General features: G+C 39.1%; 1 protein-coding gene across 3 annotated transcripts in view; it reads right to left on the bottom strand.

Annotated features, from left to right (window-relative positions):
• The window catches only part of ZMAT3 (zinc finger matrin-type 3), a 38,824-nt gene extending 26,651 nt beyond the window's left edge, over positions 1-12,173 (bottom strand). For 2 of the 3 annotated variants that reach the window (XM_019959439.2, XM_019959445.2), the window contains exons 1-2: positions 11,919-12,173; positions 7,653-7,979 (exon numbers count right to left, since the gene is read on the bottom strand). In XM_019959439.2, the coding sequence (XP_019814998.1) occupies positions 7,653-7,922 (270 nt within the window). In that variant the 5' untranslated portion in view covers positions 7,923-7,979; positions 11,919-12,173. Of the gene's footprint in view, positions 1-7,652; positions 7,980-11,654; positions 11,820-11,918 lie in introns of those variants that run through there. The other variant, XM_070791646.1, reaches the window with a different exon arrangement.
• Positions 12,174-22,702: the final 10,529 nt, after the last annotated feature.

Below are 22,702 nucleotides of genomic sequence, written 5' to 3'. Positions count from 1 at the left end.
GGGTCATTCTACAAAACAACTTCTCAAAAACTGCAAGACAGTAAAAAGCATAGAAAAATTTAACCCATCCACATTAAAGAACACATAACACTACATGCAAAAATTTATCTAGGATTGAATCCCTGAACCAGAGAAAGGACATTAGTAAACAATTGATGAAATGTAAAAGGTCTGTATAGCCAAAACTATGGTTTTTCCAGTAGTCGTACGGATGTGAGAGTTGGACCATAAAGAAGGCTGAGCACCGAAAAATTGATGCTTTTGAATTATGGTGCTGGCAAAGACTCTTGATACTCCCCTGGAATGGAAGGAGATCAAGCCAGTCAATCCTAAAGGAAATCAACCCTGAATATTTATTGGAAGGACAGATGCTGAAGCTGAAGCTCTAATGCTCTGGCCCCGCTGATGCAAAGAGCCAACTCACTAGAAAAGACCCTGATCCTGGGAAAGATTGAAGGCAGAAGGAGAAGGGGACGACAGAGGATGAGATGGTTGGATGGCATTACCAACTCAATGGACAAGAGTTTGAGCAAACTCTGAGAGATGGTGAAGGACAGGGAAGCCTGGTGTGCTACAGTCCATGGGGTCACAAAGGGTCAAACATGACTTAGCAACTGAACAACAAAACAGTCTGTAGAGCAGATAATATTGTTGTTATCAGTATTGAGTTCCTGATTTTGATAACTATACTTTAGGTATATAAAATATTAATATTGGGGGAATCTGATGAGGTGCATGCAGAAATTTTTAAGAAGCGTTTTATACAATAAAACTATTCACATTTAGAAGTTAATAAAATAAAATAAAAGTTGCCCAAAGCCACAAGTAAATGCCAGAAATGAGAACACTCTTGTTCCAGAGTCCAAACCACCCTGCTCCATTGCACCTTAGGACAACTAAACACAATTAAGGACTCACTCAAGTACTAGGAGCTGTCCTAAATATTTTATACCTACTAACTTGCAGGTATGATAAGTATCATCATTATCATCACCATCTTCATGAGGCATAGAGAAATTAGGGTATATTTCCAATACCATACATCTAGTGAGTATTTCGTACTAGAACTTGAACACTAGTCTGACCCCATGATATATTAACTAATATCCTATAAAACAGATGCTAGAAAAGAAAATAATAAATCAATATACCCCTAAAAATTAAAGATATGATTATCAAAATTAAAAATATTCAACACAGCATTAGAATTCAAGAATACCTCTCAGAAATTCAATAAAAGGGAGAAATAAGAAATATGAAGAATCAATCCAGCTAATCCAAGATAGTGCTAATAGAATTACCAGGGGAAAAAAAGAGAAATATAGAGAAGAATATTATCAAGGAAATCATATCAAAGAAAATTCCCCAGAGCTCAAGAGAAATGAGAGTATGCAAACTGAAAGGATCCTCTAGGGCTGACAGGGACAGATGAATGAAGACCCAGACCGAAACACACCCATCACTCTGAAATTTTAGATACCAAGGATAAAAAAGAAAGCCGAAAAACTTCCAGGGAAAAAAAGCCCAAAATTAAAGTGGGTCACCCACAAGAGAAAAAGAATCTGAATAAGATTTCTCTCCAGCAACACTAGGAAGACCAAAACAAAACAAAACACACAGGTATACATGCACACACAATGCGGTATAGCTTTTAACCTTTTAGGAAAATAATAGTCAACCTGGAACCAAACTGTCAAGTATGAAGTTCTAATACAGACATTTTTAGACACACAAAGGTGTCTCAGAAAAATATTATTTTCCACTCATTACTACTTCACTTTAAAGAGAGAGAAATGTGCTGTAATTTACATTTATATTTATCCTTTCTTCCTTCAAGTAATGTGAAGATGTACTCCAACAAAACAGGATAAAAAAAGGAAAACATGCATATTTAGAAAATGGCAACCTAAGCCATAGAGCAATGAAGAAAAATTCAAAACTAACAGCTGTGCAGCAAACTCAGAGGGCAACCAGTTGAGAATGGAGCAAGAAGACAGAAGGATCTGGGGGCAAAAAGGAGATTCCACACAATACATAGAGTGATCAAGAGTTTGGAGGGGAAAATGAGGATATGATAAAGATATATCATGTAACAAAAAGAAGGGGGGAAATGAAAGCAATGAAAAACTACTGGAAACAAAAAAAGATACACAATGAAGTCATGATCCAAATGTAAAGTATCTGGTTCAAATTAGAACAAGCAATCAGTGGGTTTCATGAAGATAAGTGAAATGGATTATAAACAATAAAAAGAAAGATTAAGAAGCTAGTAGATTTTTTTTACGGAGAAGGCAATGGCACCCCACTCCAGTACTCTTGCCTGGAAAATCCCATGGACGGACTGAGCGACTTCACTTTCACTTTTCACTTTCATGCACTGGAGGAGGAAATGGCAACCCACTCCAGTGTTCTTGCCTGGAGAATCCAGGGACAGAGGAGCGTGGTAGGAGGCCGTCTATGGGGTCGCACAGAGTCAGACACGACTGAAGCAACTTAGCAGCAGCAGCAGCAGATTTTTTTAAGGCATAAGAATCTTCTATTTTTTTTAAGAAAGTGTGAGAAACTCAGGGAAAAACAAAAAGCTATTTCAAAGTTATAATACACATCTGAAGGAAACTAAAAGGGAATGATTTTGAGGAACTGGTGACTTTCAAGAAAGAGCTATCCATTTGAACATCTCTTTTAAGTGGTGTGGAACCATGACATTGGAAACAGAAAGAAATAAATAGCTTTGCACTGAACATTTCCCTACTAATAATACAAAAGCTAAATATCAATTTTTAACAATTCAAGTCAACTTGCAAATATCAAGCATAGGAAACTTAATCTGATTATAGAATAAACAAAAATGTTATAAAACTTGATGTTGTCAAAATAAAACTAGAGCCAACCCAAGATGGGAGGCAGAAAGAAGAATAGAGAAGAAAAGGTAGGGCATAGCTGTGGAAGTGAGAACAGGTGATTACTGCTTTTCATTATAAATCTTTATTCTATAGGCATTATTTTGAGAAAAATATCTTTGAATGTTTTAAGGAGTAAACTGTTACCAGTGCAAATGCTACAAAGAGGCTAAGTGAGAAGGAGCTAGATTTCACCTCTAATGTCACAGATAGCCTTGAAAAGGACCATTTCACTAGAATACTAGAATGGAAACCAGAGTATGGTGGGTAGGGAAATGAAAACTTGAAGAAGACAAGTATATCCAGCAGAACTCTTAAGGACAGAAGAAAAGAAAGATTGCTAACAAGAGGAATTAAAAGGAAAGGAAAGGTTTTTGTCGCTATTTTTATTGACATGGGGGAAAAAACCTAAGCATGTTTTTAATCTGATTGAGGTAAAGAAGGGATGACAGGTGATGAAATCCCGAGCACAGGGTGAGGAATCAGCCTTGTAAAGAAGAAAGGATATCTATTGTGAAATGCAAAGAAACCAGGTAGGGAGGGGGCTTCCCTGGTGGCTCAGCAGTCAAGAATCCGCCTGCCCTGTGTCACAAAGAGTCAGACATGACTGAGTGACTAAGCGTGCAAGATGTAGGCAGGATGCGACAGGGAAGCAGAAAGATGGTGAGATCCAGCTAACAGGGTCACAGAGAGCTTCTATCCACCAACAAAGTTTATTTTGACCACTCTCAGTACACTGCAAGTTCAACTGGAAAACAATCAAATGGGAAATCTGGCGGGGGGGGGGGGGGGGGGGGGGGGGGATGGGGGGGGGTGGGGAGCGAAAAACATAAACATTAGCTGACATTAGAGATTATGCCATCCAAAGCTGGCATCATCCAAAGCTGGGTGATCAACGTAAAAATGTATGTGCCAAAATCAGTACTTTAAATTTGGGGATAACATCAGCTGTATCCTCTGAATTATGAATTAAGGTCACTACCTTATGTATTTCAATTCTAGAACTACTTTTTTGCCCTGTGTTCTGTGTTTTTCAAATTAATCTACTTACTATGGTAGGTTGTTGTTTGGCTACTAAATATTATGAATAGAAATCTATGTTGATGACAGATTTTTAAAATGTACCTTGAATAACTAGTTCTTTTTCAAATGAGTTACATGAATTAACAGGAAAAAATGGTTGATGTTATTTCAAAATGTAGAGGCCTTAGCAAAATTTATCTAATGCTTTTTGCTTTTTACATTTCTATTAATGACCTTCTATCCTAAAGTGATTCTTCCTCTGGGCAATTATGCTGCTGAAACAGTATTATGTTGCTCCATGTCTGGCTTACCCTAAGTCACCTGAAGCCTACAGACAGATTTTAATAAAATGAATACATATTTTTCCTCCAAAGGTTTTACTTTAAATTATAACTAAAGTCATCATTTTGAGACCACAAAAATATGTACCATCATTAAAAATGAAACAATAGCAAAGCGTTATTTTGAAGCAAGCTGACTGGGTTAAAAAGTCCTAGGAATAGAACTAAATCTGTGATGACCACTGATGTGCATGGGTCATCACTAAGGCAGCCCCAGCTTAGGAACACAAGGATGGCAGGGGAAAATCTCAGTGAGCTTAAAGGGAAGTATTTGTTGAGCAGTTTCCATTGTGTGTCCTGGATTACTGGAGCATGATATGGTCAGTCTCTACCGTAACACCACACAAACCAGACTGAAGGCTGTTTACAATACCCTGGGCAATTTGAAACTTTGACATTTCAACAATGGCATCAACTGACTAAAACATTTTGAGTAATGTAATCAACTGTGATTTATTACCTCACATGAATGTGTTTCTAGCTTATAAATAGGCTACCACTGATCCATTTTATCTCACACATAATGAATCTGTGGTCTTGGTACCAGTCAGTATTAAAAAATTACAAAGCATGTTTTAGAGTTGAAATAGAACTTTATTTCCATCATCTCATCAGCCACCTTGCTGTATCAGTGTACAATCATTGCTATTCTGCCCATTTCTGGTCCTCAGTAAGCCTCACTCATTAGTTTTACCCTTGTCTCTAGAAGACTTCCTAAATCACAGCCTATTCGTGTACCCTTGGTATAGTCTTTGATGTATCTTTCAGGATAACATTTCTATGCTTTTTTCCTATGTTGGTGCACCCACATATGTTGTGTTCACACTCAGATTATTTATTATTCTGATCTACCCTTTGATCCACACTCTCGCATGCTGACATTTCTCTCAGGTTGAAATCCATCCAGATTTCATTTCTGGATTAGCTTTCTTCTATGCTATCCTATGGAGAAGGCAATGGCACCCCACTCCAGTCCTCTTGCCTGGACAATCCCATGGATGGAGGAGCCTGGAAGGCTGCAGTCCATGGGGTCACTGAGGGTCGGACACGACTGAGCGACTTCACTTTCTCTTTTCTCTTTCATGCATTGGAGAAGGAAATGGCAACCCACTCCAGTGTTCTTGCCTGGAGAATCCCAAGGACGGCAGAACCTGGTAGGCTGCCTCTATGGGGTCGCACAGAGTCGGACACGACTGAAGTGACTTAGCAGTATGCTATCCTAATGAAACTGCTCTGTACTTTTATACATGAACAGCTTGCTTTGTTTCTTAGAGGAAGAAAACTTCTTCCCCTAAGAATTAGCAGTAACACTGGTTTCATTCAAATGTTTGCTTCTGAGCTCTTAAGAACTGGCTTTTATTACACTCAAACTTGTTGTTTTCTATTAGGTTCCACTCTCTAGGTACCAGTTTGCTTCTTCTCTACTCTACTTTTCCTCAGTTCTTGGCTGCTTAAATTGTTTCTAGAACAGGCTGTCCTTCTCCAACTTTTCTACTTAAAAATTCTGATTATCTAAAATTTAATTCCATTTTCTTATATTTTCTAATTCATATATTCACTGTATCACCAAGGAAGCTGAAATTAAGTATATATTACTCATCAGCTAAAAAGTTCAGAGCACACATACACACAAGTGTAGAAGAAAAGAAAAAAACCTAAATAAATTCTGGTTCTCTTTCTTATCTAGTTTAAGCCTTATAATCCAATGACTCTGATCAAATTGAACTCTATGCATAACCAGAAGCATCCATCACTGTCACAAAGAGATATTAGGAAGGAAAAAGGCAGGAGGTGTATGTACAATCCATGCACATATATTTAAATTACATATTGCCCAAGAGTTTTCCCTCATGAAAGCAGACAACTTTTCTGTAAATGGTACTTACATGTGTATATGACACACAATTAACTTGCTCCCAAGTTAATGGTTTAAACAGCAAAAAATCAAAACTTTAGAAACCAGGCTTGATTTCCATGAGTCGTAGGCCATAAGACCAAACATGCCACAGAAACAAATGAAGACAAAGCTGTTAATAGCACTGTGAGTTGAATCTGACATGGATCATCCTAACAGGCCACAACCGAAAAGTAAAACTGGCAAAAGAAGAAGCCGTGTCAAACCACTGTCATGGGAAGTGATACACAGAGGGGATGAGAGTGGGGGGTGGGGAAAGAAAGAAACGTAAGATAAATCCAGAAGAGGCTTTTATGAACCAATAATGATCAAAGAGTCGGACACGACAGAGCGACGAACACACTGGTCAAGGAGCAACAGCGACATGCCAATATCGGATGATATAATTAACTCTTTGCGTTGGAGGGCAAAATCAAGCCAACAACAGGAACTCCATACAATTCACCATTAAAATGTCTCTGATGTACAATCATGAAGCGACGCAATTAGCCACCTTGAAGATCAGCCCTAAAAAGAACAGCAAAGACTTACACCCAGAGTAAATAAAAACTTGAAGGAAGTTACAGAGGCACAACAGGAGAAACATCTTCCTAACAAATATCCTTCTACCATACTGTCCTATTATTTCAGATATTCATGCAGAGAATAAATAGTCAAATCAATATGACCCAGAAAACATATTTTCATTCAATGGCATTTGGCCTCAATGGCTTCTTAGATCTCTTTTCTCAAAAAAAAAAGAGGACATAATTTTATATACAGAAAACAATCAAGAAACATACCTGTGTTTTCCTTAGCAGTGACAGAGGTCAAAAGGAAAAGCTTAAGATTCATAGACAAAGAATATTCTGAACTGATACAAACTGCATTAGCTGGAAGAGAATATTTATAAAACTAATTCTTTCAGACAATTTTAACACTGAATTGAGTATGGTACACAATACTTCAAACAACTGATCTCCTTAGGACCACAGGTTCAAACATGCATAGGTGATTTTATTTGCCTAAAACAACAGATGGCTTCCCAGGTGGCACCAGTGGTAAAGAATCTGTCTGCCAATGCAGGAAATGTGAAAGAAGTGGGTTCCATCCCTGGGTTAGGAAGATCCCCTAGAGAAAGGAATGGCTACTCACTCTGGTATTCTTGCCTGGAAAATCCCCTGGACAGAGGAGCCCAGAGGGCTACAGTCCACAGGGTCACAAAGAGTCAGACGTGACTGAAGCAACTGAGCACACACGCACACAAAACCCCAGGTAAACTGATGCCACACAGCTAAGTGTAGGAAGTTGAAAGAAATCCCATTCCACGAAAAGTGATGTTTTCTTTTAAAGTAGCAACACTGTGCTTTTAGCCAAACACTTAGCCATTGTATTATTCCAGACACAAATGGTCATTTCATAGACACCTGTGAATTGGGCAGAGCCCTGAAATGTTCTCCCACTAGATGCTTGATTTTTCTTTTCTTCCCTTACCTGATAATGAGCCTGGGCTTGCTGCGCTGAGTTCAAGGTGACATTGCAGAGCTTGCAGTACAGGGGCTTACATAGCTCCTCCAGGGCAGTGTCTTGTTCCCCTCCCTTAGGTGGCTCTTCTTCTCCAGCCAAAGGCAAGGAAGCCTCCTGCCCAAAAGGCTTCTGCGGTGGAAGCTGCAAGGCTCCTGTAGACCTGGCGGCCACTGACATAGGAGGAGAGGATGAGGGCCGCTTAGGCGGAGGAAGCCCGGCGTGTTGCAAGAGGATCATTGGGTAGAAAAGCCTTGGGCATCATCCAAAGGATGAGGAGAAGTCAGGTCTTCAAATCTGAATCAACAGCAAATATTGAAAAAAAAAAAAAACTTAAAAATGTGTCATCAGCAATATGATATGTAAATGACCACATCATAGGTTCCTTCCTCTACTTCTCTAAACTATCTCTGGGACTCCCTTTCTTTTCCCTCATTCCCTCACTTCCCCCATCTGTTAATCCACATTGACACAACACTCTTCCACTGAGAAGAGCTTTATGGATTTGGCTTGATTTTGCCTGGCACAGTTCCAACTGCAGTCCCTCTGGCCCATGAACATTAATAGCATTGCATCCATGGCTAATTAAATCTAAAAGTCACATGACTGAAATGAACATCAAAGGTCACCCAGTCCAGACCCCTTCCCTCAGGCACACTTAAAACACTCTTGATGATAATCATACATAGACAAAAAAAAAAAAAATCCCACCAGCAGAGAACCTTAGCAAATATCCCCTTTTCATGCAAACTATCTTTGCATCCAAATAATATCAAAAACAGTGAAATCAAGAGTGTCACTGTTCAAACTACTGCAAACACTTCTAGAACTAGCTTAACTATCCAGGAACTCTATATATCTAATAGCTAATATTAGACATATACTCTAATATCTTGGAAAAACTCTTGAGTCACTAAATGTGACAAAAATAAATAAACATGTACCTTCTGATCAACTAGTAATACCAAAAAAATTGATTTGAATCTTCAAAGTGGAGGTTGCAAACAACCTGAAGGCCACATGCAGCCACAGATGTGCTCTGTTTGGAATACACAGTGTTTCATTTTGCTTTCATTTTTAAATTGAATTGGTTGTCAACATTTCAAAATCAAAAGATTTGTGGCTCCTCTTGATAAAAGGGGGATCTGACAACACTTGGACCATAGTCCTACATGGGCAACAATAGCTAGTGAGTATTGAGAGGCACTGTCCTGGGTACCCAAGCTTGTCTTCTCTAGGCCGCCTCAAGTGCCCACTCAGCCTGCTGCTTCTATTCATATTACATGCCTGTGCCCCACAGGCTCAAGTTGAAGACCCCACCTCATGTAGCCTTAGATTGATTCATTAATCTCCTATAAAATCAGAGTATTTTATTTCTCTCTCTAGAGTAAATTTTGAGATAAGGATTTTAATTTGGGTTAATTGGAATCGTGGAAACTCAAAGCGCATAGTGTGGTTCATTTTGAGATACTCAAGATTAGAAGTTGCCATCTGGGTCAGAGGCAGGAGAAACAGGTAAAACTGAACTGGGATTGGAACATACTGGGTTTTTCTGAGGGAAACAATAGAGACTATAAGAGAAAGCAAATAGTTGAAAAGACTGAGGAACTAGAATTATACTGGGGCCCTGGCAGTATGATCCAGTACCCCACTGGACGCTTACTTCATGCACTATTTGATGTAGGTAATTTTCCAGGCCAGAATACTGGAGTCGGTAGCCTTTCCCTTCTTCAGGGAATCTTCCCAATCCAGGGATCAAACCCAGGTCTCTTGCACTGCAGGCGGATTCTTTACCAGCTGAGCCACAAGCAAAGCCCAAGAATCCTGGAGTGCGTCTATCCCTACTCCAGTGGATCTTCCTGATCCAGGAATCAAAATGGGGTCTCCTGCATTGAAGGTGATTTCTTTACCAACTGACCTATGAGGGAAGCCCCTAACCCTGAGTATCTCAAAATGAACCACACTATGCGCTTTGAGTTCCCACGATTCTAACTGACCCAAATTAAAATCCTTATCTCAAAATCCTCTATTCCTTCCACTTTCAATACTATTAAAACCTCTTTTTGGTCAATAGAACATAGCTATTTTAAGTGCCAAAATTTTCCATCTGCAATAGAAAAGTATAGGTTTTATGATAATAGATTTACTGAAATCAACCAAGAACAATTTTGAAAAGTTAAATCTCTTTTACCACATTTAATAAGTATCTACACCTGTAAATTTCAACCAAATAACAGTTTTTGTACTAAATTCAGGCTCTTAGAGCAGGAGAGGTTATCAGTGCAATGGGAAAATAATGTACTAAATGGCAAAGTACATACATCATTAGTCATAGTATTCAACAATATTTCTTATTGTTGAATATAAGCATATATTGTTGATATAAGCATATAAGCATATTGTTGAATAAGCATAATATTTAGAAAAACAATGTTATTTTATTCTCAAGCAGAAATATGCTGTCCATACCTCTGAGAATATTTTTTAAAAAGCAATACAGATTTAGAACATTTAAAAAGTCAGGTTCTCTATAATCACATTATTCCTCTCAATTAAACCAAGTAAAGACATTCAGAAAGCAAAGGCAAATACGGATATTTTAAAAAAGAAAACTACGGGGACAAAGACCCCTTTTTAAAAATTTTAACTACCTAATCATGACAATTAGTAATATTAAAAGACTACATATACCACCTGTACAGAAACAAAAGGATACCAAAGTGCCAATGACAAGCTGCCAGCTCAGAGATAAATGATGGAGGAGGATGTTAAAACATCTTGATAAAGGAAATACACAATATAAAGAGAAAATCAAATGTTACCAATGGCCTAGACATGTCTGGACTTGTTTTATAAAAGTTCACTCCCACTTGAGGAAATACCAGCATGTGTCTCCCCCAGCGTGGTCTACAGGCTTCCATCATAATAAAGGCCTGATAAAATCTCCTGAATTGAAGAAAAAATTCTCATACAGTACAAACTTACCCACTATCACATTTTACCTTTTAATGTTTAAAGAATACCTAGATAGTCCAAAATTCTTTCTTGTAATATTTAACAATCAAAATGATGTCAACTCCCCCAAAAGTATCTATACAAGACAATTACATCAGGTATTACTATACTTGCAAAAAAAAAAAAAAAAACTAGCATAAAATAAAAATCTAAAAACAAAGCCTTCAGTGAAAGCAGATATGGTGGAATATAAAGAGATTCAAAGCATATAGGACTCAGGTCTGTTCAACTACTGCATTAAATTAAAAGAAACTAACTTGACGCCTGATGTAAATAAAATATTCCTCAGATCATAAAAGCCATTCAATTTAATGCTTGAAGTAGCATAAATGAAGGATTTATGGTGGTTAATGTCCTGGTATGGAAAGAGTTGAGGGGACAATAAAGAAAATCAAAGCTTCTCAGTCTACCCTGTTTAAAGAAAAGGAATGATCATATAGCATAGTTTTCATGATCGAACTAGGGCCTACTCTTCACATACTGCATTAAAGACAACCACTTTCTCATTTGGAGAAATCTTCGGAGGAAAGGAAAGACAATAAGAGAACAGGTTACTAGCACCTCAGGAAACTAGGTAAGTCTGTAACTGGGAATTCCGAAAATGAGGGAAAGACGGTGAGCATTATTCAGAGGTCATCAGAACACAGCGAGAAGGAATGAGAGAGGAAAATAAAACAATAATCAGTTGTAAGGTATATCACAGAAGGAAGACCCAAAAGAACGAAAGAACCTGGGGAAGAAGAGGCCTTGGTGAACTGGTGAATGTTCTCCAGTCTCAGTTATGACTGGCCCGAATCCTAGGAAACCTTTCACATATTTGAATCAGAGCTACATATACTTCAGCATCGCCCACATATATCTTACATTTCTAAAACGTGCATGCATACACAAGAGAGCGCACTCACATATACATACATACACGCACACACACACATACACGCACACGCACTCACGCACCCATGAGGATGCCATCACGAAAGATGGAATCCCGGGTCTCCCACGGGGCGGGGGCAAGCGCTAGGGCCAAGGCAGCTCCACTGCTAGAGGATCCAAACAGTACACGTGAAATGCTTTAAAAACAAACAGATAAATAAAAGCACCGCAAGCCGGTCACGTGGAGGGCAGGTGGAAAGACCGCACCGGAAAGGAACTGCTAGCCTGGTCGCTCTGGTGCTCCTAAATGTCCTAAATGCCCCGAGGCTCGCGATCGCCCGCACTTACCGGAACCCCCGGGACGCGCCGGGAGTCTGGGCGCCGCGCCTGCCCCGGACGCCCGCCGCCGTCCGTCCTCCACGCCTGGCTCGGCCCGATTCTACTCCGCCTCCCTCCGCGTAACTTTCTCGGCTGGCCGGGCAGAGCCCCCTCCACAGCTGAAGGCTGACTGTCAAAAGTCAGTCCAAACGGACCCACAGGGAAACAGCTGCAGGAAGTGACTGCGGAATCGGGAGGCGGCGGAGGAGGAGACTGAAGGCGCCGGCCCGGCGTCGCCAGTGCGCATGTGCTTGGTGGAGCAGGGCCCGCGGCGGCGGCGGAGGCTCCAGCACGCCGGGAGGGTGGGGTGCACACCCGGCAGGTGCCGGGACTGTGAGCGCAGCGGCTCTGAGCCGGCGTGGGGGACAAAGGCACGAGTCCCAGGGAGGACGCACCACCGCCAGTCTTAAGAGTTTGTTCATCCTATAACCTGGAAAGTTGATCCAGAGCAGAAACCTGGGCAGAGTTTTCGCAACTTTCATCTCCTGTCACTGAGATCCAAAGCCTTTTTCATTCCAGCCCTGCCCTCCGTCCGCTGATTGCCTGCTAAGAGTGGCAGAGGGGAGCTGCCAGAATATCCAGGATCGTCCCACCTGCTGCGACAGAACCTTTAAACTGCTCCTTTCTCCAGGATGAAGGAAGAATAGCGAGCTGCTGCCAACTCAGAGGTCTCCAATCACACAAGAAAACATGTACGCAGACTTGCCCTCTACGTAACAGCAGAACTGGCAAGAGATGTGGTGTTGGAGAAGACTCTTGAGAGTCCCTTGGACTGCAAGGAGATCCAACCAGTCCATTCTGAAGGAGCTGGGATTTCTTTGGTAGGAGTGATGCTAAAGCTGAAACTCCAGTACTTTGGCCACCTGATTCGAAGAGTTGACTCATTGGAAAAGACTCTGATGCTGGGAGGGATTGGGGGCAGGAGGAGAAGGGGACGACAGAGGATGAGATGGCTGGATGGCATCACTGACTCGATGGACGTGAGTCTGAGTGAACTCTGGGAGTTGCTGATGGACAGGGAGGCCTGGCGTGCTGCGATTCATGGGGTCGCAAAGAGCTGGACACGACTGAGTGACTGAACTGAACTGAGAGACCTTCTCTGGCACACCACCACTCCCCACCCCACCCTCAACCTCACCTGCATGACAAGAAAGGCTAGGAAGAGATTGGCTAAGGCTATAATGTCACATCCTTTCACAGTCAACCTCAGCACATTCAGGGTTGACATTGAGAGATGAGCTGAGCCAAGTATTAATGTTAAAATTCTGTTAACTTGTAAATTTTTCCATAGGACTATTTGGGGGTAAAATATTCATAACATAAATTTTGACCATTTTTAACTGTTAGTTCAGTGCCACTAAGTACATTCACAACATTGTGTGCTTATTTTTTAAGCATTACAGTAAGTCCTCTATATATGAGCCTTCAAGTTGAGAGCTTTCCAAAGATGCCAACATGGGTTCCGTCAACCTCAAGTTTGAGTGAAATTGTAGCTTGTGCTCCAACTCCTATTGCTGAGGATCTTTCAGCTCTTCCATCTCCCACCTCCTCTCCCTCCTCTAGTCAGTAACTCTTTTTGTCTGTTCACTGGATGCCAGGCCCTGTATGGCTGCTATTATAGTGTACTACCTTACTTTTCAAGGTAGTGTACTGTAAGATTTAAAATGTTTTCTTTATTCTTTTTGTTTATTTTTATATATTATTAGAAAAGTATTATAAACCTATTACAGTACACTACTATATAGCTGACTGTGTTCTTTGGGTACCTAAGGCTAACTTTGTTGGACTTACAAACTTATTGTCAGAATGGAACTTGTTCATATGTAGGGGACTTACTGTAATTAAAATGTCAATGAGACCTATTTATAGCAAGATGTACCCTGCTGCTGCTGCTGCTAAGTCACTTCAGTCATGTCCGACTCTGTCCCATCAGGCTCCACCATCCCTGGGATTCTCCAGGCAAGAACACTGGAGTGGGTTGCCATTTCCTCCTCCAATGCATGAAAGGGAAAAGGGAAAGTGAAGTCGCTCAGTCGTGTCCGACTCTTCGGGACCCCAAGGACTGCAGCCTACCAGGCTCCTCCGTCCATGGGATTCTCCAGGCAAGAGTACTGGAGTAGGGTGCCATTGACTTCTCTGAAGATGTACCCTAGTAGTAGGCAAATACTGCAGGAAATTAAGGCAGTTTCTTTGGCTGAAACACACCATCCAATACTACCAAGGACAAACCAAATTGACTCTTTTCTAGAAATGACTTAATTAATACAATGGTTGCTTAGCAATCACCCAAAGCTAGTGTATGCAGGCCCTTTAAGGAGAATAACTCATCATGCCTAGGTAGACAACTAACAGTTTTTCTGAATTAATTTTCTGTTTATGCATACATACTTTGAGCTTCTCTAGTGGCTCAGCAGTGAAGAATCTGCCTGCAACGCAGGAGACGTGGGTTTGATCCCTGAGTGGGGAAGATCCCCTGGGCATGGCAACCCACTCCAGTATTCTCGCCTGGTGAATCCCATGAAAAAATTGCATTAAATCTGTAGATTGCATGGGGTAGTGTTGTCATTTTAACAATATTAATTCTTCCAATCCATGGACACAGTATATCTTTCCATCTGTTTGTGTTGTCTTCAATTTCTTCCATCAGCATCATAGTTTTCTGAGTACAAACAAGTCTTTTACTTGTACTTGTAGGTTTATGTCTAAGCATTTTATAGTATTTTTTTCAGTAAAAACATTCACAAGTGATCATTTTTACCATCCTGTTAAACATACTAAGCAAAAAGGCAGTTTTTTTCAGGTGAAATGCTTTCAATAAATGCTGCAGTATTAACTAATAAATTCAGAAAATAAGCACCTTCCAACTTTATATCTGATAAATTTCACCACATTTATTAATCTTTTCAGTTGCTATTCTGTTCACTAAAAACTAATCATCTTGTTGAAAATATTTTTGTTTGTACTTTGCAGATAAACATGAATTCACAAACATTGTAAACAAAAATCAGTGAGAGGTTAGATCAATGTTTGTCTTCAACATGTTTGAGTACAAGTTTTGAGCATATAAAAAGGGGTCCTTCAACAGTTTATTTTTAAAAGTTCAATTGTTTCAGCTTGGATACCAATTTTTGAAGCAAAACATATTTTAGCAGAATCTACAGTACCAAATCATCATCAAACTTTCTCCTATTCCATAGCATCATTGTCCGCAAGAATTCTGAAATTAATTCCAAGGCAGCTTTAATTATTTCATCTTTGTTTACAATTTTTAGTGATTTTTCTTTACAATTTGTGTGGGGTTTTTTTTGTAAAAACCACTAAAAGATGGATCATTTTGTGTAGTTACTCTGACTTTATCCCCCTAAGTCACACTAAGGTTCAAGCTATTTTGAAGTCAAGTGAAGTCACTCAGTTGTGTCCGACTCTTGCGACCCCATGGACTGTAGCCTACCAGGCTCCTGAGTCCATGGGATTTTCCAGGCAAGAGTACTGGAGTGGGTTGCCATTTCCTTCTCCAGGGGATCTTCCCGACCCAGGGATCGAACCTGGGTATCCCGCATTGTAGGCAGATGCTTTACCATCTGAGCTACCAGGGAAAAACAGTTAAAATGAAAAAGACTGACAGTAACAAATGTTGGCTAGGATATGGAACAACTGACACTCTCATAAACCACAGGTAGGAGAGTAAAATGATACAACCAACAAAAACAGTTCTCCCATTTCTTATAAATTTAATAATATACTGCCTATAGACTCTGGCATTTCACTCCTAGATATTTACACAAGTCAATAAAACCAATGTCCATGAAAAGATATATCCATAATTGCTCATATCTTGATTTGCAATATTCCAAAATGGAGAAAAGACAACGTTCAACATTGAGTGAGCCAATAAAATAAAAAGTAAATGTTATTGAAAGGTTGTTGCTATTTTGCACCTTCCTAAAAATAAGACTTATACTTGAAGAAGAAGCAATGCAAGGTCCTATCCTGCTCACCAAATAAGCATGTGCTACTCCACATTTCCCTAGACACTTGCAGTTAAATGACCCTTGTGATTGACTTTGGGCTGGGAAAGAAAATAATGTGTGTCAGTTCAATTCAGTCGCTCAGTCATGTCCAGCTCTTTGCGACCCCATGAATCGCAGCACGCCAGGCCTCCCTGTCCATCACCAACTCCCGGAGTTCACTCAGACTCACGTCCATCGAGTCAGTGATGCCATCCAGCCATCTCATCCTCTGTCGTCCCCTTCTCCTCCTGCCCCCAATCCCTCCCAGCATCAGAGTCTTTTCCAATGAGTCAACTCTTCGAATCAGGTGGCCAAAGTACTGGAGTTTCAGCTTTAGCATCATTCCTACCAAAGAAATCCCAGGGCTGATCTCCTTCAGAATGGACTGGTTGGATCTCCTTGCAGTCCAAGGGACTCTCAAGAGTCTTCTCCAACACCACAGTTCAAAAGCATCAATTCTTTGGCACTCAGCCTTCTTCACAGTCCAACTCTCACATCCATTCATGACCACTGGAAAAACCATAGCCTTGACTAGACGGACCTTTGTTGGCAAAGTAATGTCTCTGCTTTTGAATATGCTATCTAGGTTGGTCATAACTTTCCTTCCAAGGAGTAAGCGTCTTTTAATTTCATGGCTGCAGTCACTTCTAACTCAAAGTTTTTAAGAGCCAGTATGTGATCCTCCAATTTGGATGCCAGGTTTTGAGAGAACAGTCACAATACAGAAGCAAACTAGATTCTTGAGTCCCTGTTTGGGTCAGAGCTACCCTGGAAAGTCAGTGGACCCACAATTGACTGATCAAGTGAAAAATAACCACAGTACTGTTAAGCCACTAAGATTTTGAGGTTAATTTGCTCCCATGCATAACTTAGCATCCGAGTACATTCTACGATTTTTGATTACTGCTGACTCTCTCTACTATGATGACAGTAATGTTCTTATTTTCTGCCAATGAGGTGGTCTTCAGGGACAATGCCACTTACTCATAACCTTTGATCAGTTCAGTTATTTTCTTTATTTGAGTGAGAATAATTTACATATTCATAAGTTTTGAGCTTATACATCAAATTTTCTTTTGCCAGTTCCAATGGGTGGCCCTAATTAAAAATACTATTTTCAAGTATAATATTTCATTTTTATCAAGAAAAACAGAGGCACTAGAGTAATTTTTAAAGCAGAATTTCAAGTATATTTATATTACAAGGGAACTCACTGCCATGGAAAGTGAAACTAAAGTTTCATATTTATAAACAAAAGATTTAATTATAGGAAATTACATTAGAAAGTTGAGCTTATTTGTGAGAAAATTTTTTTCTATAAATGTACATTAATAAACAAGTATACAAACAAATGCATGCAGGGGTTTGAAAAGAGGCCACCTTTTCAAAATAGTATATGTATGAACATCTGCTGGCTGACTGAGAAATCACATGGTCTACATCTAGGGGGCAGGGTATGGATGATAGAGAGGAATTGGGTTTACAGCAAAAACGTACACAATTAGAAGGGGGCAAATAGACAAGGTTTCCTTAATGATACAAAAGTCCAAATTTCCCAGTAATTACCAGTATATAAAAATATTAAAACATAAAAAATTAAACCTATGTAAAGCATAAAACTGGTAAAAGACATAAAACACAACACAAAATAACTATTGATTTTTCTTGTGGACTTCTGTGATAAAACGTTTCAATAAAAAATATTCACAATTTCCCCCCAAAATCTTCACATAAATTTAATGCTTCAGAAAGATGGGACATGTTAATTCTTTGGTTTTAAGTATACATAGTTCATTGATATATAAACTCAGAAATAGAATTACCTCAATTTGAGAAGCATTACTCCAATTTCCCTAAGATTATCCTTGTATTATGCTGGTACATCTGAACAGTTTCAATTTTGATGGATTCTGTAGATTTCTCATGTCAATGCTTTCACTTACTGGTATTTTGGTTTTTAGCCATCAGTTTACATTAAGGGGTACCAAACAGTCCAGGTTGCTATAATAAAATATCATAGCCTGGATAGATTAAACAACAGTCCTCTCTCACCTCCCCTCTTAAATCACTCACTTGGAAAAATCCAGCTGCCATGTTATAAGGACACCCAGGCAGCCCCGTGCAGAGACATGATGAAAAGTTAATACCATCTGCCAACATTCAGGAACCAAGACCATCAGCCTTAGCCAACAGCCACGTGATAAGCTATCTTGGAAATGGATCTTGCAGCCCCCATCAAGCCCCCCTTCAAACTGCAGCCCCAGTTGATATCTTAATTTAGCCTTATGAGAGATCCTGAGCCAAAACCACCCAGCTACACTCCTAGTTTCCTGACCCTCAGAGATAATAAATTCCTGGTATTTTAAGCAACTAAGTTTTGAAGTAATTTGTTAATACAGAATAGGTCATTTATTTATCTGCCTCCCTCTTTCTTTTGACTGTAGGAATCCTAGATTCAAATATGAGGCTCACCTCCAAAATTTATACAGGACTTTCAGCACTTTTGTGTTCTAACATTATTTTCTTATTTTTATTTTTCTCTTCTCTCAATTTCCTCTTCTTTTTATTTAATTTTATTACAAAAGCCACCTCAAGTAGCTTTTATGAGAATGAGGTAAAGTATTTTTTATGACAAAATGAAGAAAAATAACCAAAAGAAGATAACAAAATATAAGCAAAAAAGTTAACATTCCATGTTACACCTCCGTTTGAAGCTTTCTTCAACATGGAAGAAGCAAAGTTTTATGTAGGCTTTCTTAAAGGATTTGAATATAAGTTCTAAGTAGGAAAAAATAAAAATATGGAACAGAAGTATAAGCTATATGAAATGAACTTTATATTTTATCCTCTGAGTAGTGATTACAAATCACTAGTCCATAAAGATAATTTCAACAATCTGCAAGAAAATAAGAAAAATGAGAGAATGCAATCAATTTTCCATTAAATTAATTTAACTTAAATTTGATTGTATTGAGATTATGGTCCTTCTGTGCTGTGCTGTGCTGTGCTTAGTCTCTCAGTCATGTCCAACTCTTTGCAACTCACGGACTGTAGCCTGCCAGGCTCCTCTGACCATGGGATTCTCCAGGCAAGAATACCAGAGTGGACTGCCACACCCTCAGCCAGGATGTTCCTTCTAACCTTGATGTATTTTCTTTTAGGAAACAATAATTATAGTGTATTGTGGTTTTTTAAATGTTCTTAATCCCACGATTTCCCCATTTCTCCCAACATGTATGTGTTTTTGTTTGGTTATGTCTTATTAAATGTTCCCTGTGCATGAAACAACGACGTGCAGAAACCACTGCTCCTAGAGAAGTACTGAGGGATAGTGGGAGAGATGGCAGGGCAACGTATGAGGGAGAAAAGCATTCATATTTTCATATTTTTATAACATGAACTCCAGAAGATAAAGATCAACCAGCATGTATCTCAGGCCCTCTCTCAACCCCAATCTGGTTGAGTTTCAATGTTCCAAAGCAGTAGACAGTTTCCTACCTTTGCCTGTCTGGCCTGTGAAGACAGTATAAACAATTATGTAACACTTTTTTCCACTTAATTTTATTTTTAGTTGAAAGAATGTCTTCAGAAAATATATGTACTGTTTCAATTACCTAGAACTGCTAGGCATAATGAACAAATTCTATTTAAAATAGAATTTCAAGCTTGGAGAATCCCTGGAGAATCCCACGGTCAGAGGAGCCTGGCAGGCTACAATCTGTGAGTTGCAAATAGAAAATTGACTGTGTTGGCTTCCTGGTGGCTCAGTGGTAAAGAATCTGCCTGTCGATGCAGGAGACATGGGTTTGTCTCCTGATCCAGGAAGGGCCCACATGCTGTGGAACAACTAAGCCCATTGCCACAACGATTGAGCCTGTGTACTCTAGAGCCCACGAGCCACAATAAAGCCCGTGGCCTAGAGCTGGCACTCTGCAACAAGAGAACCACAACAGTGAGAAGACTGCACACCACAACTGGAGAGTGGCCCCTTCCGCTGCAACTAAAGAAAAGCCTGTGCAGCAATGAAGACCCAGCAGAGCTAAAGATAAAGAAATACTTTAAGGATTCCATTAAAAATTGTCTAAATTCATGGCAGGATTTTACACACGTGTCATCTTCCAATTACTAGATACAAAAATATCATTTCTATGAGATGGGCATCCTACATTTTTTTATGTTTTAAACAAGGGTCCCTTACAATACTGGGGAACTGGTGCAAGATGATTGTTTTTGGATAGGTTAGAGTGGCTTGAAAGCAGAAAATAGAAAAGAAAGAATGAAGTGCTTGGATCTTCTTTCCCATAATTCAAGCTTCTGGGAAAGATTCTTAACGGTGATAGACTCTCATTCTGACACATAGTATTTTATTTTCTTCATAAAGTTAAGCGGTTCCTTGCTGCTATCCCCAAATGAAATAAAATTGCCACACTTTTGAAGGTGAAATTCTTCCTTTTTTAGATTATCTGAAGAATGTGTTTATTAAATCTTATATCTTATTTATGAAATGACATAAATTTGTTAATTTTTAATTTAATTTATTAAATTAATAAATTTATTAGATAATTTCTGACTAATAATAATAAGACTAATTTCTGTAAACCACTCTAGAAAATCAGCTCTTTTTTCATAAAAAACGAGCTCCAGTATGCACAAGTAATATAAGTAGATATAAGTAGATGCAACTACAGCCTGCAATTTGTCATACAGGAGTCCAGCTATTCTGTATCTCCTGTGCGTTTTGAATATTTAAACATGCCTCCAGTACTTAGTGTACTATCCATCTCATTTTTACCTCCCCCAGCTTTAGGTTTCTTTATGACAAACTGTATATTGTGAACATATATCCTTCCTAATACCAGATATTGAATCCTTTTAATAATAGAAACATGTGTTGGGACTTAATCTAGCAGGTCTCTTTTTTTTAATTGTGAGAGGATGAGGTTATGTCTGAAACAATTCTGCTACCTTTTAGCAGATAGACTTAAAAGAAGAATGGCAACCAGCTAACTTTATTTCTCCAAAAATTCTTTCACTATAATCTCCCACCCTTCAGGAATTGTTTTCTAGTCAAGGTTTTCATTCCTCTCAAGTCTGGAGACTAAACAAAGCTCAGCAAAGTAAATAGCAAAAAAAAATTACTGCATCTTAAAGATTGAAAGACCAAAAAAAAAAAAAAAAATCTAAACTCAAGGCTTGAATTTATAAAAGAAGAAACTAAGGCCCATGTGTCTTGATTAATGTCACACAACCACTTCCAAAAGAAGGCAGAATTAGAATCCAGGTCTCTGGGCACCAGCTTAGAGTTTCTTCTGTATAGGAATTCATGCTGTTGATGGTATAATTGCATAGAGAACTGGGGAGAGGGAGAGCGATAATATATTCTAATAAATCATTCCCATTCTAATTTGGTACCTCTCAGAGGAAACTCTAAGGGGCCCTAAGCCTGGAAGGGCAGGAAGTCCTCCTTCCGGAGTCTCTTCCATCACAGCAAGCGCTGGCTTCAAAAACAACTTAATTTTACATTTGGCTTGAAAATCTAAAAATGATGTCATGACTGACCTACCCAGCCAACTTTTCCTTCAGGGCTATAAGTTTTCTAAAAGTGAAATAAAAACCAAAGCAGTATTTTCCTTTGCACAGAAAGAAAAAGAAAGGGGAGGGGGGGTGGAGGGAGAGAGAATGACACTATGATAGGCATATGACAAAGCCAATGAATAAATTAAATGGCATTTTCTGGCCTTAATTTACTTAGTCTTATTTTAAATATCAAGGAATAAAGCCTATATCATTTTAAACCTTAAAAATCATCATTAGGAAAGCATTAATGAATTTTAAGCAGCTAGAGTACTTGAACCCAGGAGAGAGCAACATGGGACAGAGAGTATTCCAATTTGCACCACATTCTATTGCACTACCTTATAGTGTTCTGAAGTTTTAAATTTATGTACTTTTTATACCCACAATTCCTTGAATTTTGTATCAGGTTCTTTCACTGACTTAGCTTTAATCCCACTATTGGTGGGATTGTACACTGGGACAGCCACTGCTACACCAAACAGTATGGAGGACCGTCAAAAACTTAAAAATAGAACCACTTTATGAGCCAGCAATTCCACTTCTGGGAATACGTCCAAAGAAAACAAAAACACTAACTTAGAAAGATATCTGCAACCCCACCTTCATAGCAGCATCATTAACAATAGCCAAGACATGGAAACAACCTCAATGTCCACTGATAGATGAATGGATGTTTTACATATATACACCATGGAATATTATCCAGCCATAAGGGTGGGGGTCGGGGGTAATTGTCCAATTTGTGACAAAATGGATGGACCATGAAGGTGTTATACTAAGTAAAATAAGTCAAAGACAAATACTGTACAATCTTCCTTATATGTGGTATCTTCAAAAAACAAATAAAAGCCCAAACTCCTAGAAAAAGAGATCAGACTTTAATAACCATAGGTGGAGGTGAATGGGGAAGGGAAATTGGAAGAAGATGGTCAAAATGTACAAACTTCCTGTTACAAATAAGTACTAAGTGTGTCATATATTATACAACAGGATGATTTTAGCTAACATTGCTGTCCAATATATGACAGCTGTTTAGATAGTAAATCCTAAGAGTTCTCATCACAAGCAGACTTTTTTTCCTTTTTTCTTTTCTTCTTTCTTTCCTTGTTATTGATTCTGTACGAGAAGATGATTCACTGAACCTATTGTGGTAATTATTTTACAATA

The sequence above is a fragment of the Bos indicus genome, chromosome 1, assembly GCF_029378745.1.
Source record: "Bos indicus isolate NIAB-ARS_2022 breed Sahiwal x Tharparkar chromosome 1, NIAB-ARS_B.indTharparkar_mat_pri_1.0, whole genome shotgun sequence".
Lineage (NCBI taxonomy): Eukaryota > Metazoa > Chordata > Mammalia > Artiodactyla > Bovidae > Bos > Bos indicus.
The sequence above is the reverse complement of the archived record's forward strand: the minus strand, read 5'-3'. Positions and strand labels throughout refer to the sequence as shown.